Source organism: Labrus bergylta, chromosome 4, assembly GCF_963930695.1.
Source record: "Labrus bergylta chromosome 4, fLabBer1.1, whole genome shotgun sequence".
NCBI lineage: Eukaryota > Metazoa > Chordata > Actinopteri > Labriformes > Labridae > Labrus > Labrus bergylta.
In genome coordinates this window covers 24,118,001-24,132,293 of record NC_089198.1, presented here as the reverse complement: position 1 = coordinate 24,132,293, position 14,293 = coordinate 24,118,001, and the positions used below count along the sequence as shown (strand labels likewise).

Below are 14,293 nucleotides of genomic sequence, written 5' to 3'. Positions count from 1 at the left end.
ATTTACAAGTGACTATGTTGTTTTAAAAAGTTGGAGTCTGTACAAAAAAGCTCAAATACTAATGGACGGTTGTTAGACCACTTGAATTTAAAACTATACCAATCCCAGCCTCAGTAGGATGGAGATTCCTTAAATCTATACATTTAGTTTGGGAAGTGTGCATTTGCTTAGGTGTATAAACACAGGAGAACTTGCAAGGTGAATAAAATAACCCAACAATAAACAAACAATGTCTTACCTGGGCTGATGATCGGCGGTGTGGCTGGCTCTGTGTAACAATGACAAAACAAACACATATTATACATGAACATGTATGACAACAAAATAAAGGCTAATGTTTAATTTCAGATAAATGTCACACGTCAACTCACCAAGCTGCACAGTCTGAGGCAACTCAACAGGCTCTCCAGTCCCGCCTCTGTTGATTGCCGCCACTCTAAACCTGTAGCCACTCCCTGGCGTTAGATTTTCAACCACAAACTCTGTGTTGCACACAGGTTCAGAATGACATGGCAGCCAAAGGGCACTGTCAACTAGCCGCATCTCAACCCTGTAGCCCAGAATGGGACTGCCTCCATCATGCAGAGGTGTGAACCAAGACAGAGTAACTGACTGTTTGGTCTTACTGAGGACCTCTGGGTCCTCGGGAGGGTCGGGTATAGCTGGTGGGAAAGGAAAGAAGCAAAAGTTGAATGCTTCTTGTACATTAATACGGTACTAAGATGACCTTTTATAGAAGAAACACTACGTATCTCCTCATCCTGTTACTTCTACAGTAAAGTGATAAAACTTCAACTCTAAAAATTGAATTTATTTAAGAAAAGCATTTTAGACAATGATACTGATGCGTTCAAGCAGTGGTGTTTGTCAAACACTTACTGATGATAGTGAGCTTAGCCAAAGAGAGAGCATCTCTAGCAGCAAATGTGATTTCCTGTTGTGGCAAAAGAGGTGCCTTTCTCAGGACAAGGCGGTATGAACAGCCGTCAGCCCTCATAGCCCAGAGGTCACTGGGCTTAAGCTCAACTCCATTAGTGTACCAGGCTACTTCGGCCACAGGGATCGGCTCGTTGAGCTCAACACAAAACTCAACCTTCTCTCCCACTGCAGCCACCTTGTCCTCCAGACCCTTCACAACATCCAGCTGCCAGCCTTAAAAGACAAATCCACAGAATGAAAACTGTTTCATTGAAAGTGTTTTTACCTTACAATGCAGGCAAAATGATTCTATGAATACAACTGTCGTGACACATCCATTCAGGTGACTCACCTTTTACAGAGAGCTGAGCAGATGTGGATGCTGAACCAGCTTTGAAGGTCACCGTACAACTATCTTTAATTCGCAATTCTTTAAGCAGAAGCAGATGACGGCGGCCACTCTCAAATGTAACAATCTCTGCATTAGGGGATTCCTTCACTGGTTTCCCATCAAGCATCCAGCGACAATCTTTGCTCTCAGGACGAGAGAGGGCACACTCAAACAACGCTTCACCTCCATCAAAGGTCTCTGCATTCTCCAGGCCCTGCACAATGTCAATGGGTTTGGCTGTAGAAAAAAAGAAGAAGGGAGAAAGGAAACACAATTAAACAATGTGTAGGGAGGAGTCACTTTAATGATTTTTCAACAAGGGTGATAAAGACTGAGATGATCAGCAACTGATCAGTATATATGAACACAAAACTCAAAGATAACGAGGAACCAGAGGAGGATCATGTAAGGTAGATGCTCTTTCCATGTGGAAAGAAGCTCACCTTCCACATGAAGTGAAGCGACCACACAGGTCCCCTGTGCCTCACAGGAGTATGTGCCCCTGTCCTCAGCTGACACGAGGCTAATGTACAAGCGAGCCACACTCCAGTCCTGCTCCACTATCACCCTTCGGCCGTCAGGCTGCAATGGCTGCCCGTCTTTCTTCCACTGAGCCTTGACCGGCCTTGAGAACTGGCAGATGAACTCAGCCGGTTGGTTTTCGACCACCCAAAGGTCCTCCATCTCGTTCACCACTTCAACTGTGGGATCTGAGGTTGGGATCAGGGGTCATAAAGTCAAGTCAGGGCTTGGCTATAAAATATAAGGACAAATGATGGACATGCCGAATGACATGTTGGCTTTATAACCCCCAAGAGCCAAAATGATGATTGTTTTTATACAACAATGGGTCTTTGTGGAGTGTGAAGGACAAATTGTATGTGCCATGGTAAAATATCTTCAAATATATATTCTAATGTTCACTGTGATCACCTGATTGTCTATATGCTACTGTAATGGAGGTCAAAAAGCCGAACTGTCAAGGTTCAGGGTAATGGTGAGAATCAAGGGCTGAGGGCATATGCCAAAGCCACAGATTGGCATATGGGGGATTAGTGCTTGGGGGTTAGGAGCAGGACTTAGTAGGATGGGGTGAATACAAAATAAAAGTAAACAGCAGCCTGCCTGAATGGATGGGTGGGTGGAGCAGCACTTTCCTTACACAACATTTGTGTTGCTATTATTCATTGGTTAACTCGTTCTGCACAACCAAACCTGGATCATACATTTACATCACCAGGTTGAACTAAATCACCGAATGTGTTATTCATCTTTACATTTAAAATGGACAATTTAACTTGGGGCTGCACATTTAATCATAAAATCACAATCATGCTTGTGCTTTGATGATTGGAGTCGGATGAGAATTTTTTACAATGACTCAGGGATACAAAATCAACATTAAATGCCTCCAGAGTTATGATTAACTTATCTTTTCTTCTTAGACAATGTCTTACGTTTAGGGTACTTACACTGTAAAGATAGAGGGGATTCCCTACAAACCTTTCTATTATGTCAAGCATTTGGAATAGTCGCTTGTCAACAGATGCTTGCAAAAGCAATTGCAACATTAAAGCAGTATGTTGAAATGATGTAAACCTCCCATGGATGGTGATGCGCCAGACGCAACCATTCAAACGCAGAGTCATAAACAATCAAAGAATGGACCAGTCTGTATCTGTACATGTACAAAAATTACAGTTGTGTTTTTTGAGTGGTTGATGTGTTTTTTGGAATATTTTGAAATACACTAATTGCTTACAAGCTTATCCTCTACTTTCACAGGTAGGCTGGACCCAATCCAAGCTGACATGGAGCAAGGGGGTCCAGTTGTCAACAGGACATGTGGGGGCCAACAGGATAAAATCCAGAACTTTCTTGCTGAAGAGGTTAAAGTGCTAAACACTGTGGTGGTCTGTAGACATCTCTGATTACATATCAAACTTCATCCATCAATTCCATTTCTCCCCCACCTTTTAGAATCAGGTTGAGGTAAAAGCCTGCTGAGCAAGATTTTCTAGCCATCCCATTACAATTCAATGTTTTCCACAGAAGACCACTCCAGAGTCTGCCTCTGATTGGCTGTGCCCAGAAAACCTCCAAGGGGAGCCACTCAGGTCGCATCCTGATAAGTTGATCTAACCACCTTATCTGGCTCCTTTTAACACACAAATGCAGCCTCCTTACTCCATGCTACTGCTGGTGCTCCTTACACTTGAATCTACATTACAATGCAACATTATTGCAGGTAGCTTTAAAAGTGCTAACAACTAATTTCCCCCCTCCCCAAAGATGGATGTATTGTGACGAATAATGGTGATCCCAAAATTGAGATATAATTGTGATTATTGATTCATCATTCCTACAGCCTAAAGTACTGTATGAAGAAAGGTCTGAGAGGGAATCCAGAAAGGAGCCAAACAAAATTACTATCAATACAATATTTTCATTTAAATTAACTGCTGTCGTTGAACATCTTTTTTTCCCAACCAATTTGCTTGTTTAGATTTTGGAATTTAAATGCAACTCTGCCATACATTAATACATCTCTGATGTGGTGCTGCACCCAAATGTATGTTTTGGTGGTATGAAAACATACAGCATGAATCTCTTTATTGCCAGAATTAACATGGATGATGGAATTAGAAACAATGATGCTCATGCAGGATAAAGCGGTAAAAAGTCAAAATCTATCCACTCTTAATCTAATCACAAACTTCAAACTTTTAACAGAAACCCTGCAGAAAATATCAAAATTCATGGTACCTTATTTGAAAAGATTTTCACACATTTTGTGATTCAACTTATTTGGCCAATTATTAAGTGCAAAGAATTTGGAGCACTTTATTCTCCTGTGCCTGTTATTCAATTTACAGTTTAGCTAAAAATTACAACAATAAACATATTGTCACTGCAATAAACATAGTAAATTGCAGTGACAACAATTTAACAAAAGACATATAACACCAGAAACGTCATGTTTCTAGATTGAATATTTATTTCTGCAGGGTCTGAATAGAAGAAAACGGCTTATCTCAGTGCTACCTTTGACTAACAGCTTGGCTGTTGATGTTAAACTGCCAGCTTTGAACATGACAGTGCCAGAGTCATCTGTGGCCAGGTTCTTTAATATGAGGTTGTGGATGTGGCCCTGGCTCAGCCCTATCTCACAAGAGGGGCCGTTTTTCATCAAGGTGCCATCAAGCCACCACTGCACTTTGCCAGGTGCCCTACCAGACAGCTGGCATGAGAAGGTGGCCCATTCCCCAACAAAGACATCGGTGGTCTTTAGACCACACACAATGACGACTTCTTTAACTGTTGAGCAGAAATACACATTCACTCAGCCACTTACTTACTCATTATCAGCATTACATCAACTTGACCAAACAACATGTCATACAAGACATACAGAAAAAAAAGAACATGCAATTTCGTAGTTTACAAAGACTATGTAAAGTCATATAATTAGCTTATCAGCTGTAGTAAACTTGAGGACGGATACAACATTAATGAGATGGCTACCTTGCACTGCCAAAGAAGCTGTAGTAAGCTGGTCTCCTGCATCGCAGGTATAGTAGCCACTGTCTTCGGGCTCCAGATTCCGTATACAAAGCTCTTCAACGCACCCTTCCTGCTTCATCTCATACTTCTTACTGGGCTGGAGGACCATGCCTCCTTTTCTCCACTCAACCCGAACACCAGGCTTAGACAGCTCGCAATGCAGGGTAACAGCATCACCCTCTACCGCATCCTGGTTCTTAAGCTCTTTATGGAAAAATGCTGGGGCACCTGGTGAGAATTTAAAACGGGAAAACTTGGCATCAGATGCAAAGCTAAAAAGTTTTTAGAGGCTTTAGAGATACTATGAAAAACATCCCAGAGGCTGAAAGTTTTGCTGCTGCACAGTGATGCCAAAGTGGGATTGGAAAGTGGAAGGTCAAGCATCTTGGTCCACTATCTTGAATCTGTTTTTTTTTGTTTTAGAGGCATCTTTCTTTACCTTCCACAGTCAAGGTGACATCACACTGTGCATCTCCTGTGTCACAGGTGTACGTCCCTGAGTCCTCAGGCTGCAGGTTGTGGATACGGAGTTGGTGGAATGCTCCATTGTTCTTAAGGTCGTACTTGAGACCTGCTCGGATGGCCGTGTTGTTTCTCATCCAGGTGACAGTGGCCTTTGCGTCGGAGATGGTGCAGGCCAGAGTGACAGTTTCCCCCTCTAATGCCACAGTGTTGTGTGGCTTCTCTAGTATTAGCACTGTGAATATGGAAACCCGAAACTATATTTAACATGGGTAGCAATTATATGAAGCCTTTTCTTTTCTCTTACTTTAGGGCCATAATTAATTTTTAAATAATAGACATTAACACATGCATGCATGCATTGATTATTATATGCTATCTCAGATATTACAGTAATACAAAAAAATCTAAAATCTGTTCAGTATATTAGCAAGTGTTTTTTTTTTCAATTTTGTTTATAAGTTAATATCAATTTATGGCCCGAAGTACAGTAGCTTATCTCTTTAGTAAAAACATTTGTGTTAGCATTATGATAGCATTCCTTAATGAACCAAATGGAGTGGAATGGAAACAAGTCTACAAGTTAGGATGTTGACGATGTAGATGCCAGCTGATTTCCATTTGCCAAGACAAAGCTGTTTGGTGGTTGATGGAGATGGAATGAATAACCTCTAGGGACCTTGTCATCTGCTTTACCTTTGGGTTTCTCCTCCACCAGCAGACAGGCCACACTCTTTTCTTCTCCCATTACGAAGGCAACATCGCCTGATTCATCCGTGGTTACCATCTTCAGTGCCAAACGCTGCACTGTGCCATGGCTGCTCATTTGATTCAGGTCATTATTTTGGAGGAGGTTGTCTCCAAGCCACCACTCCCAGTTTGTCACGCCTGAGTGTGACAACTCAACCTCAAAGACAGCATCCTGCCCTGAGGCCACAGTAATGTCCCGGAGTTCTTTGATGATGCGCACATGTTCTGAGGGTGAATGGGATGAGGGGGAGGGGGTCAGTGATAAGAGCTCAGCAGAACTTCCAGCAGGCATCAATTAGATCCGTAAGCTCATTTTATACCTTTCTAAATACTACATGCCATGAGCATGATCCCATAAAACTGAATGCAGTGCTCAGGCATGCAATATTCTAATAACAACTAGTTGGCAAACTTTTATAAACAAAATTTTACTGTAAATATCACACTTTAGAAAATCAAATCACACAAATAGACCAAATAGTTAGGAAAAAAACATTCACCATATCTGTAACAAAGTGCCAACAAAGATTTCAGACATAAAACTCAAGGACTGTAAAGTTGATGCTGAGGAGACGATATGATCCAGGACTTGTTAACAGGCTTGACGAATATTAAATGAACTTCAGGAAGGACGCAGACGAGACGAGGAAACGACACAGAGATGAAATGAATCGATGCTTTGTTACCTTTCACAGTCAGGGACGCAGTACTTCTCTTGTCCCCCGTGTCACAGGTATATTCTCCACTATCCTTCACATCCAGCTTGTGTATGACCAGTGTGTGCGTGGTATCCTTCTGCTCTATGTTGTACTTCTCCCCATGGGTGAGCACAGTAGAGCCCTTGAGCCATGTCACCTTGCAGTCAGGTTTGGATGTTTCACAGGACAGCACGGCCTTGTCTCCATCAGTGGCCTCTTGACTTTCCAGCTCCTTCTTGAACAATACAGGTGCGGCTGCCGGGGAGACCATTGTTAATTAGGATGAATGATTTTAAATGTTCCATAGGTACAGAACTCCCTTTGTTTATACTCACAGTTATAAATATTCCAAACCAACAAGCAGCTTAAAACAGAACATGAAAAGATCTGTCACTTATGTCACTGGTTAACTAACCTTTGGTAAAATAGTCAAAGAGTGAATCTGCAATCAGTTCAATTAACTCACATGTGCAAAGACAAAGTAAAAATGAACTCGTGCAGGAAATTATGTTTATTATTGTTTATGGGCACAACAAACATCTACACCTCGAAGATAAAACATAATTACACTCTTGTCAATTAGAAGTACAAAAAAAATTCTGCTACTTGTGTTGTTTTAACACCTACTGTATATTTCAGAGAGGACAACCATGACAGGAAAGACAGGTGAAAGAAAATGACAGACATGCACTGAAGGTTATCCGTCATGACTCCAGTAAGAACAGTGCAGTGTTTACAGTGCAGTGAGGAAACATATTGACCAACATGGCAAATGTTTAGCTTGAATTATACATTGAAACGTAAAAGGGTAATGTTTTCAGTGAGTCCAACAGCAAAGGAAATAAAACATGCAGTGACATTAGAGATGTGGCTTAATATGCAATAAAGTGCAGAATTAGAATACGACAAAATTAAGATGAATGGATAACAAGTCAGTATAAAGTGCAGAAGAAGTTTAAAAAATAAATAAAAAGGGAGCAACAGGAAATCGCAATGCATCCATTTTTTCAGGGAAGCTTTAAAAGGTGTTTAAAAGTGTTTTAATGATGGAGGGTGTCCAACAAGGAAGACGGTAATGACTGAAGAAAGGATGAGGAGGTCCAAATGTTACTTTAGGAAAAAACCGCTAGTTTTCATTCTCATCCAAAGAGATTCAACGCATATTTCCCTTACCTCTGATTGTCAGAGACGCAGTGGAAGTATTGTTACCCACTGTGAAAGTCACTGTTCCTGAATCGGCTGTAGTGACACCTCGGAGTGTGAGGCTGTGCACACAGCCCTTGGTCTTGATCAGGTTCATTTCATTATTCTGTAGCGGGACATCCTGGAGTTTCCACTGGGCCATGGGCGCCTCTTCATGAGAGACCACACATTGGAAGTGGACATCTTCACCCTCGTACACAACGCAGCTCTCCAAGAATTTTTCAATGGAAACCTCCACCTCTGTTTGACAAATACATTTCAGCAGAATGGTTACGCATTTGTTTTCTGAGGCGAGAATGCACTTGTCAAAGCTATAATCTTTAAGATGTGCAGATGTGACCAAGTGTGATCAAGTGTGATTAAAGCTATAAAGATTTTTGTTAGTGATCACCTAGTTGTAAGTCTGAACATCATGGCAGTACCAAAGAGCACCATAAGGTGGTGCCAAAGTGAATAAAGAACAGTGCAAGGTGAATTATTGTTTGTAAAGAGAGAAGAAAACAGGCGCAACTATGAGATGAGCTAAGTGACCAAGAACAGCAGAAAATTGATTGTGTGAATAAGTATGAGTGTTGTGAAGAGAGTGAACCGCAAAGCAAGAAAGTATGTGGAGGAGAAGTATCACTCGAACATGGAAATGTGGTCAAGAAGTGATTCTCCAAAGGAAGGGTCCTTGCTTGTCATGCCCAAGTGTTGAGTGATGTAGGACACACAGAAAGACGTGATTCCAAAGGGGGAAGGAAAGGACCATCTTTAAGAGACATCTCCTACCCTGTACAGTGAGGACAGCAGAGGTCCTCTGGCTGCCTGTATCACAGGAGTATTCTCCTGAGTCCGTTCCCTTCAGATTATAGATTACAAGCTTGACTACGGTTCCTTCCTGTTTGAGATGATATTTGCTGCTCGATACCAGCACCCTGTCACTGCGCCTCCAGACCACACGGGCTCCCGGCTTTGTGGTCTCACAGCGAAGACTAACACTCTCTCCTGCCTGTCTTTTTAGGTTCTGCAGCTGAGCTTTGAAAAAGGCTGGCTGGGCTGCAGAGGAGGAAATGAGGAGAAATCATTTAGTATAACGAAGAGAAGAGAGCCTGTTCCACATTTAAAACTGCTGTGTTCAGTCAGTTCATCAGAAGCAGAGGTTGAAGTGAGTCATCCATAGGAATCGTTGTTTCATATCTCACATCTATTGTCAAATCAATTCACAAGAGGTTACATGTTTATCGAGCCTACCATTAACAGCTAGTTGTCAGGTGCCTTGACAGTAACCAGTGTTACATGTGTAATTCAACTTCACGGACAACTAGTGTATACAGGCAACCTGTTTGTCTAATTCCATACTTAGTACAAAGAGATAGTTCTCCTTGCCTCCAATCTACAGAAGCATCAGGTTTGAAATGTTCACAGTTTACACTGAACCGCTCAGCGACTGTGTGGCTCTTTGGTGAAAGTAACCGGGGCAGCTGATGAGCGCAAAGAAATAACCTGATGTTTATTTGCAGTACAAGGTCAAGAATGTTGTTTAAAAACGACTGTGAGAAGAAGAAATTAGTAAAAAAATATATTATTAAAATTAAAGACTTGATGAAAAAAGACGAGATAATAATAATCTCCATTATACCATATAGATCAAGAAAGAGCAACATGATAGCTTCCTGTGTTTCCATTCTGATGGATGATGATGGATCTGTAACTCTAAACTGAATCCTCTCTGTTTCACCAGTACTTTTCTCCACAATTCAGGAGCTTCATTACCACCTTCATCAGCCTTCTGGCTTTCCAGCTCTTGAATGACTAAGACTGGAAGAACTGGGGTTTGTATCAGTTCCATATGATGATGTGTAGTGTTGTTACTTGCAGCCTTTCACAGTAGAAACCAAAGAAAAGTATGGTTTGATGTGTGAACTAATGTGCATGTTTCTAGAATACACATACTGTACATACACAATAACACTCATACACAACAAATGATCCACACTCCCATTCAACACAGTTGGGGCAGCTCAACATTAATCAAGCCCTTCAACATAGCTCTTGGTTATTCTTATCTGAAACCACAACACAGCAAATCTCACAAAGGAAACAAAGGATGTGACTGAAAATTGATCAAGTCCACATAAAATGCCAATATGCAACCTCTAACTCGTCAAAAACCAAGAAGAAAAAAATGTCTAGACTTCTGACAGAACCCTCACAACACAAGTACAGTACGAACAGTGGATCATGACATATGCTGTCACAGAATGTGCTTTGGCAAAACGCAATCCAGGCAACCAAGTGAATACAAACAACATCCAGTTTTCTCTGTAGAATCAGAGTTATTTGAGTTTCTCAATAATGCTATCACCTACCTTCAACTCTCTTCTTGGATTCCTGCTTCTCAGGTTCAGCTTTGGAGGACACTGCTGAAGCAGGTGACTTCTGTGCTGTAACTTAGGTTATTTGTAGAAACATAATGTAGGTTTTAAATTAAACTCAAATGAACTGGATCTCTTCACCAACAGACCAAACAAGACAATGAATCATAAGCAAGTGGCCACAAAAGTTTTACAGCCGCAATGTCCAGGACAGCACAATAGCATGAACACTGGATTTTAACATGTCTGAAACTGAGATTGTTAGAACACCTTTTTTTTTGTTTTTGAATGAAACATACATTCTTGAAGTGTGCAGGGACCAAAGCAGAGTTTAAAAACAACATACAAAGCGAGCCATGGCTGGGAGCTTGTCATACAAACACTTAAGTAGAATCACAAAGACAAATGGCAACTGACACCGTCGCATGGCTGAATACAATTCGAACAAAAATCAGGTCCATACCTTCCTCCACTTTCATGGAATCTTTAGAGTGTACGGTCACAGTTGCTGGAGCATTTGGCATCTTTCCTGCTGTGATAAAACAATAATGTCTGATTGTGACTAACACATGGCACCTCCAGAGCCAGAAGTCCAAGAACTATGGTTTAAGTCTATTAATTCGGTAAGCAGTTGCTGAGTACATATGCTATATTTCTACCAGGTCTTTTGTACTACAGAATTAATATTCATGAAGCACACAAGTTAACATATGTACAGACTAAAGCCAAAGTACAAGGTGCTTCTTGCAAATCTCCTATTTGTTGCAATTTTCAATCATGTCACTTCCACCAAAACCAACACAAAGTTAATGCATTCAGCGAACACCAGACACTACTCCTTGTTTTTGAACAGAAAATTATAAAACATCATGTTACAGCTATGATCCAATATTTTAGAATTTAAATCATCTTTGTCAACCGTTCATCCCCTAACTGCCAAACAACCAACCACAGCCAAACATTAAACATATATTGTGCAGCTTAGAAAGTAATGCAACATCCACAGAGGTAGAACTCCTTCAATAAGCAATGCAAAGACTCAGTGTGGTGTGGCAGGACACTTAAAAGACGCACAAGTCCAACACAGAGTTCAAATCTTCTCATACCTTCTTCTGGCTTCCCGGTCCCCTGCCTCTGTGTGTTTTGTTTTACATCTAATCCAGCACTAGTATTTTCAACTGGGATAAAGCACAAATTCAACCTTTAAATCTTACAGAGGTGAATTCTATAACCTGAAGACAACAGACGATGAGAAAGGATAAATCAACAACACATACATGAACCCAGTACATTCAGTGTAGCTGTTGACTGATTACAACTTGACACACTGACAAATGTTTAAATGCTCTGTCTGTTCAACAAGCTTGAAATTGCATCCAAAATAAAATATATGAAGATCATGCTCAGAGTTCTGACCGATGAAGCCATGAACAGAAGTGTCTCATTACCTTCAGTTCTGACTTTGAGCTCCTGTGAGTCCCTCTCAACCTCCTGTTTGAGGAGCTGCTGTTTATGGCTCTGTCCAGTAGTTTGAAGCTCAACAGCTATGACATTAAAAACAACATTGGACCAACACTGTAGACGTGCTTGAGGACCTATCTAAGCTGTTTTAACTCCAGGTAAAAACCAAAACAAATTGTTTCTCCATACCAACAAGCCAGCCTCCATGCCTCAAAGTAATCCAAAGACTTTAGAAATCCACAGATGTCAAGATGAAAACAATGCATTTTAAAACAATAGTAGCTTTAAACCTAAAAATGACAGAGTTCTAAAAAAATGTATGCAAGAATAAAACAGGCTCATTTAGCAGCAGGCAGATGATAATGCACAGGTCAGCATTATTAACAGTAAAAGCATGTACAGCCTTTAGAGCATTTCCTTAAGCCAACAAGACAAAACATGAGCCAATCCAGAGCATGAGTGTCTGTCTGATTCACTTTAATCTCTACATTATATCACCAGTTGCTTCAAATGCTGACTTCCCCATGTAGCTAGAGAAGTAAAAATGGATGCAGCACACAGCCAACTAACATACAGACTAAAGCTTAAGGACAAAACAATATAAAAGCAACAATATAACAATATGCCTCATAGTCACAAACCAACTTGTCTTGGGTAACATGACCACCTTTGACACTAGAGCATACACTTTTGAGGAATACGGCGGCTTGCAAATCTCTCCTTTTCAGCATTCTTTCAATAATAGTGTTATTTTCACCAAAACCTAAAAGGTACAAGCTTTTAACAGAGAACAGAAACTGCAGAGCGAGAAAGGCATGAAAAACATGACAAAACAGCCACTTCCAGACATTTATACAACACCCAAACACAGAATTCAATATTTCAGCCTTTTCTTCAACCATTCATCCCCTTACAGCTACACAACCAACCACAGCCAAACATTAGACATATTTTGTGCAGCTTAGAAAGTAATGCAACATCCACAGAGGTAGAACTCCTTCAATAAGCAATGCAAAGACTCAGTGTGGTGTGGCAGGACACTTAAAAGATGCACAAGTCCAACACAGAGTTCAAATCTTCTCATACCTTCTTCTGGATTCCTGGTCCCCTGCCTCTGTGTGTTTTGTTTTACATCTAATCCAGCACTAGTATTTTCAACTGGGATAAAGCACAAATTCAACCTTTAAATCTTACAGAGGTGAATTCTATAACCTGAAGACAACAGACGATGAGAAAGGATAAATCAACAACACATACATGAACCCAGTACATTCAGTGTAGCTGTTGCCTGATTACAACTTGACACACTGACAAATGTTTAAATGCTCTGTCTGTTCAACAAGCTTGAAATTGCATCCAAAATAAAATATATGAAGATCATGCTCAGAGTTCTGACCGATGAAGCCATGAACAGAAGTGTCTCATTACCTTCAGTTCTGACTTTGAGCTCCTGTGAGTCCCTCTCAACCTCCTGTTTGAGGAGCTGCTGTTTATGGCTCTGTCCAGTAGTTTGAAGCTCAACAGCTATGACATTAAAAACAACATTGGACCAACACTGTAGACGTGCTTAAGGACCTATCTAAGCTGTTTTAACTCCAGGTAAAAACCAAAACAAATTGTCTCTCCATACCAACAAGCCAGCCTCCATGCCTCAAAGTAATCCAAAGACTTTAGAAATCCACAGATGTCAAGATGAAAACAATGCATTTTAAAACAATAGTAGCTTTAAACCTAAAAATGACAGAGTTCTAAAAAAAATGTATGCAAGAATAAAACAGGCTCATTTAGCAGCAGGCAGATGATAATGCACAGGTCAGCATTATTAACAGTAAAAGCATGTACAGCCTTTAGAGCATTTCCTTAAGCCAACAAGACAAAACATGAGCCAATCCAGAGCATGAGTGTCTGTCTGATTCACTTTAATCTCTACATTATATCACCAGTTGCTTCAAATGCTGACTTCCCCATGTAGCTAGAGAAGTAAAAATGGATGCAGCACACAGCCAACTAACATACAGACTGAAGCTTAAGGACAAAACAATATAAAAGCAACAATATAACAATATGCCTCATAGTCACAAACCAACTTGTCTTGGGTAACATGACCACCTTTGACACTAGAGCATACACTTTTGAGGAATACGGCGGCTCGCAAATCTCTTGTTGATGGCATTCTTTCAATAATAGTGTTATTTTCACCAAAACCTAAAAGGTACAAGCTTTTAACAGAGAACAGAAACTGCAGAGCAAGAAAGGCATGAAAAACATGACAAAACAGCCACTGCCAGACATTTATACAACACCCAAACACAGAATTCAATATTTCAGCCTTTTCTTCAACCATTCATCCCCTTACAGCTACACAACCAACCACAGCCAAACATTAAACATATTTTGTGCAGCTTAGAAAGTAATGCAACATCCACAGAGGTAGAACTCCTTCAATAAGCAATGCAAAGACTCAGTGTGGTGTGGCAGGACACTTAAAA

The 14,293-nt window shown here is 40.7% G+C and overlaps 1 protein-coding gene across 2 annotated transcripts in view; it reads right to left on the bottom strand.

The window, feature by feature from the left end:
• obscnb (obscurin, cytoskeletal calmodulin and titin-interacting RhoGEF b) overlaps positions 1 to 14,293 on the bottom strand; it is a 56,765-nt gene that overhangs the window by 13,313 nt on the left and 29,159 nt on the right. Inside the window, exons 47-63 of one of the 2 annotated variants that reach the window (XM_065954181.1) lie at positions 13,233 to 13,328; positions 12,891 to 12,962; positions 11,792 to 11,887; positions 11,450 to 11,521; positions 10,807 to 10,875; positions 10,338 to 10,418; positions 7,957 to 8,226; positions 6,772 to 7,038; positions 6,032 to 6,310; positions 5,313 to 5,570; positions 4,835 to 5,101; positions 4,355 to 4,627; positions 1,753 to 2,019; positions 1,271 to 1,546; positions 880 to 1,152; positions 372 to 662; positions 239 to 268 (exon numbers count right to left, since the gene is read on the bottom strand). In XM_065954181.1, coding sequence (XP_065810253.1) covers positions 239 to 268; positions 372 to 662; positions 880 to 1,152; positions 1,271 to 1,546; positions 1,753 to 2,019; positions 4,355 to 4,627; positions 4,835 to 5,101; positions 5,313 to 5,570; positions 6,032 to 6,310; positions 6,772 to 7,038; positions 7,957 to 8,226; positions 10,338 to 10,418; positions 10,807 to 10,875; positions 11,450 to 11,521; positions 11,792 to 11,887; positions 12,891 to 12,962; positions 13,233 to 13,328 — 3,237 coding nt within the window. The remainder of the gene's footprint in view (positions 1 to 238; positions 269 to 371; positions 663 to 879; positions 1,153 to 1,270; positions 1,547 to 1,752; positions 2,020 to 4,354; positions 4,628 to 4,834; positions 5,102 to 5,312; positions 5,571 to 6,031; positions 6,311 to 6,771; positions 7,039 to 7,956; positions 8,227 to 10,337; positions 10,419 to 10,806; positions 10,876 to 11,449; positions 11,522 to 11,791; positions 11,888 to 12,890; positions 12,963 to 13,232; positions 13,329 to 14,293) is intronic. The other variant, XM_065954182.1, reaches the window with a different exon arrangement.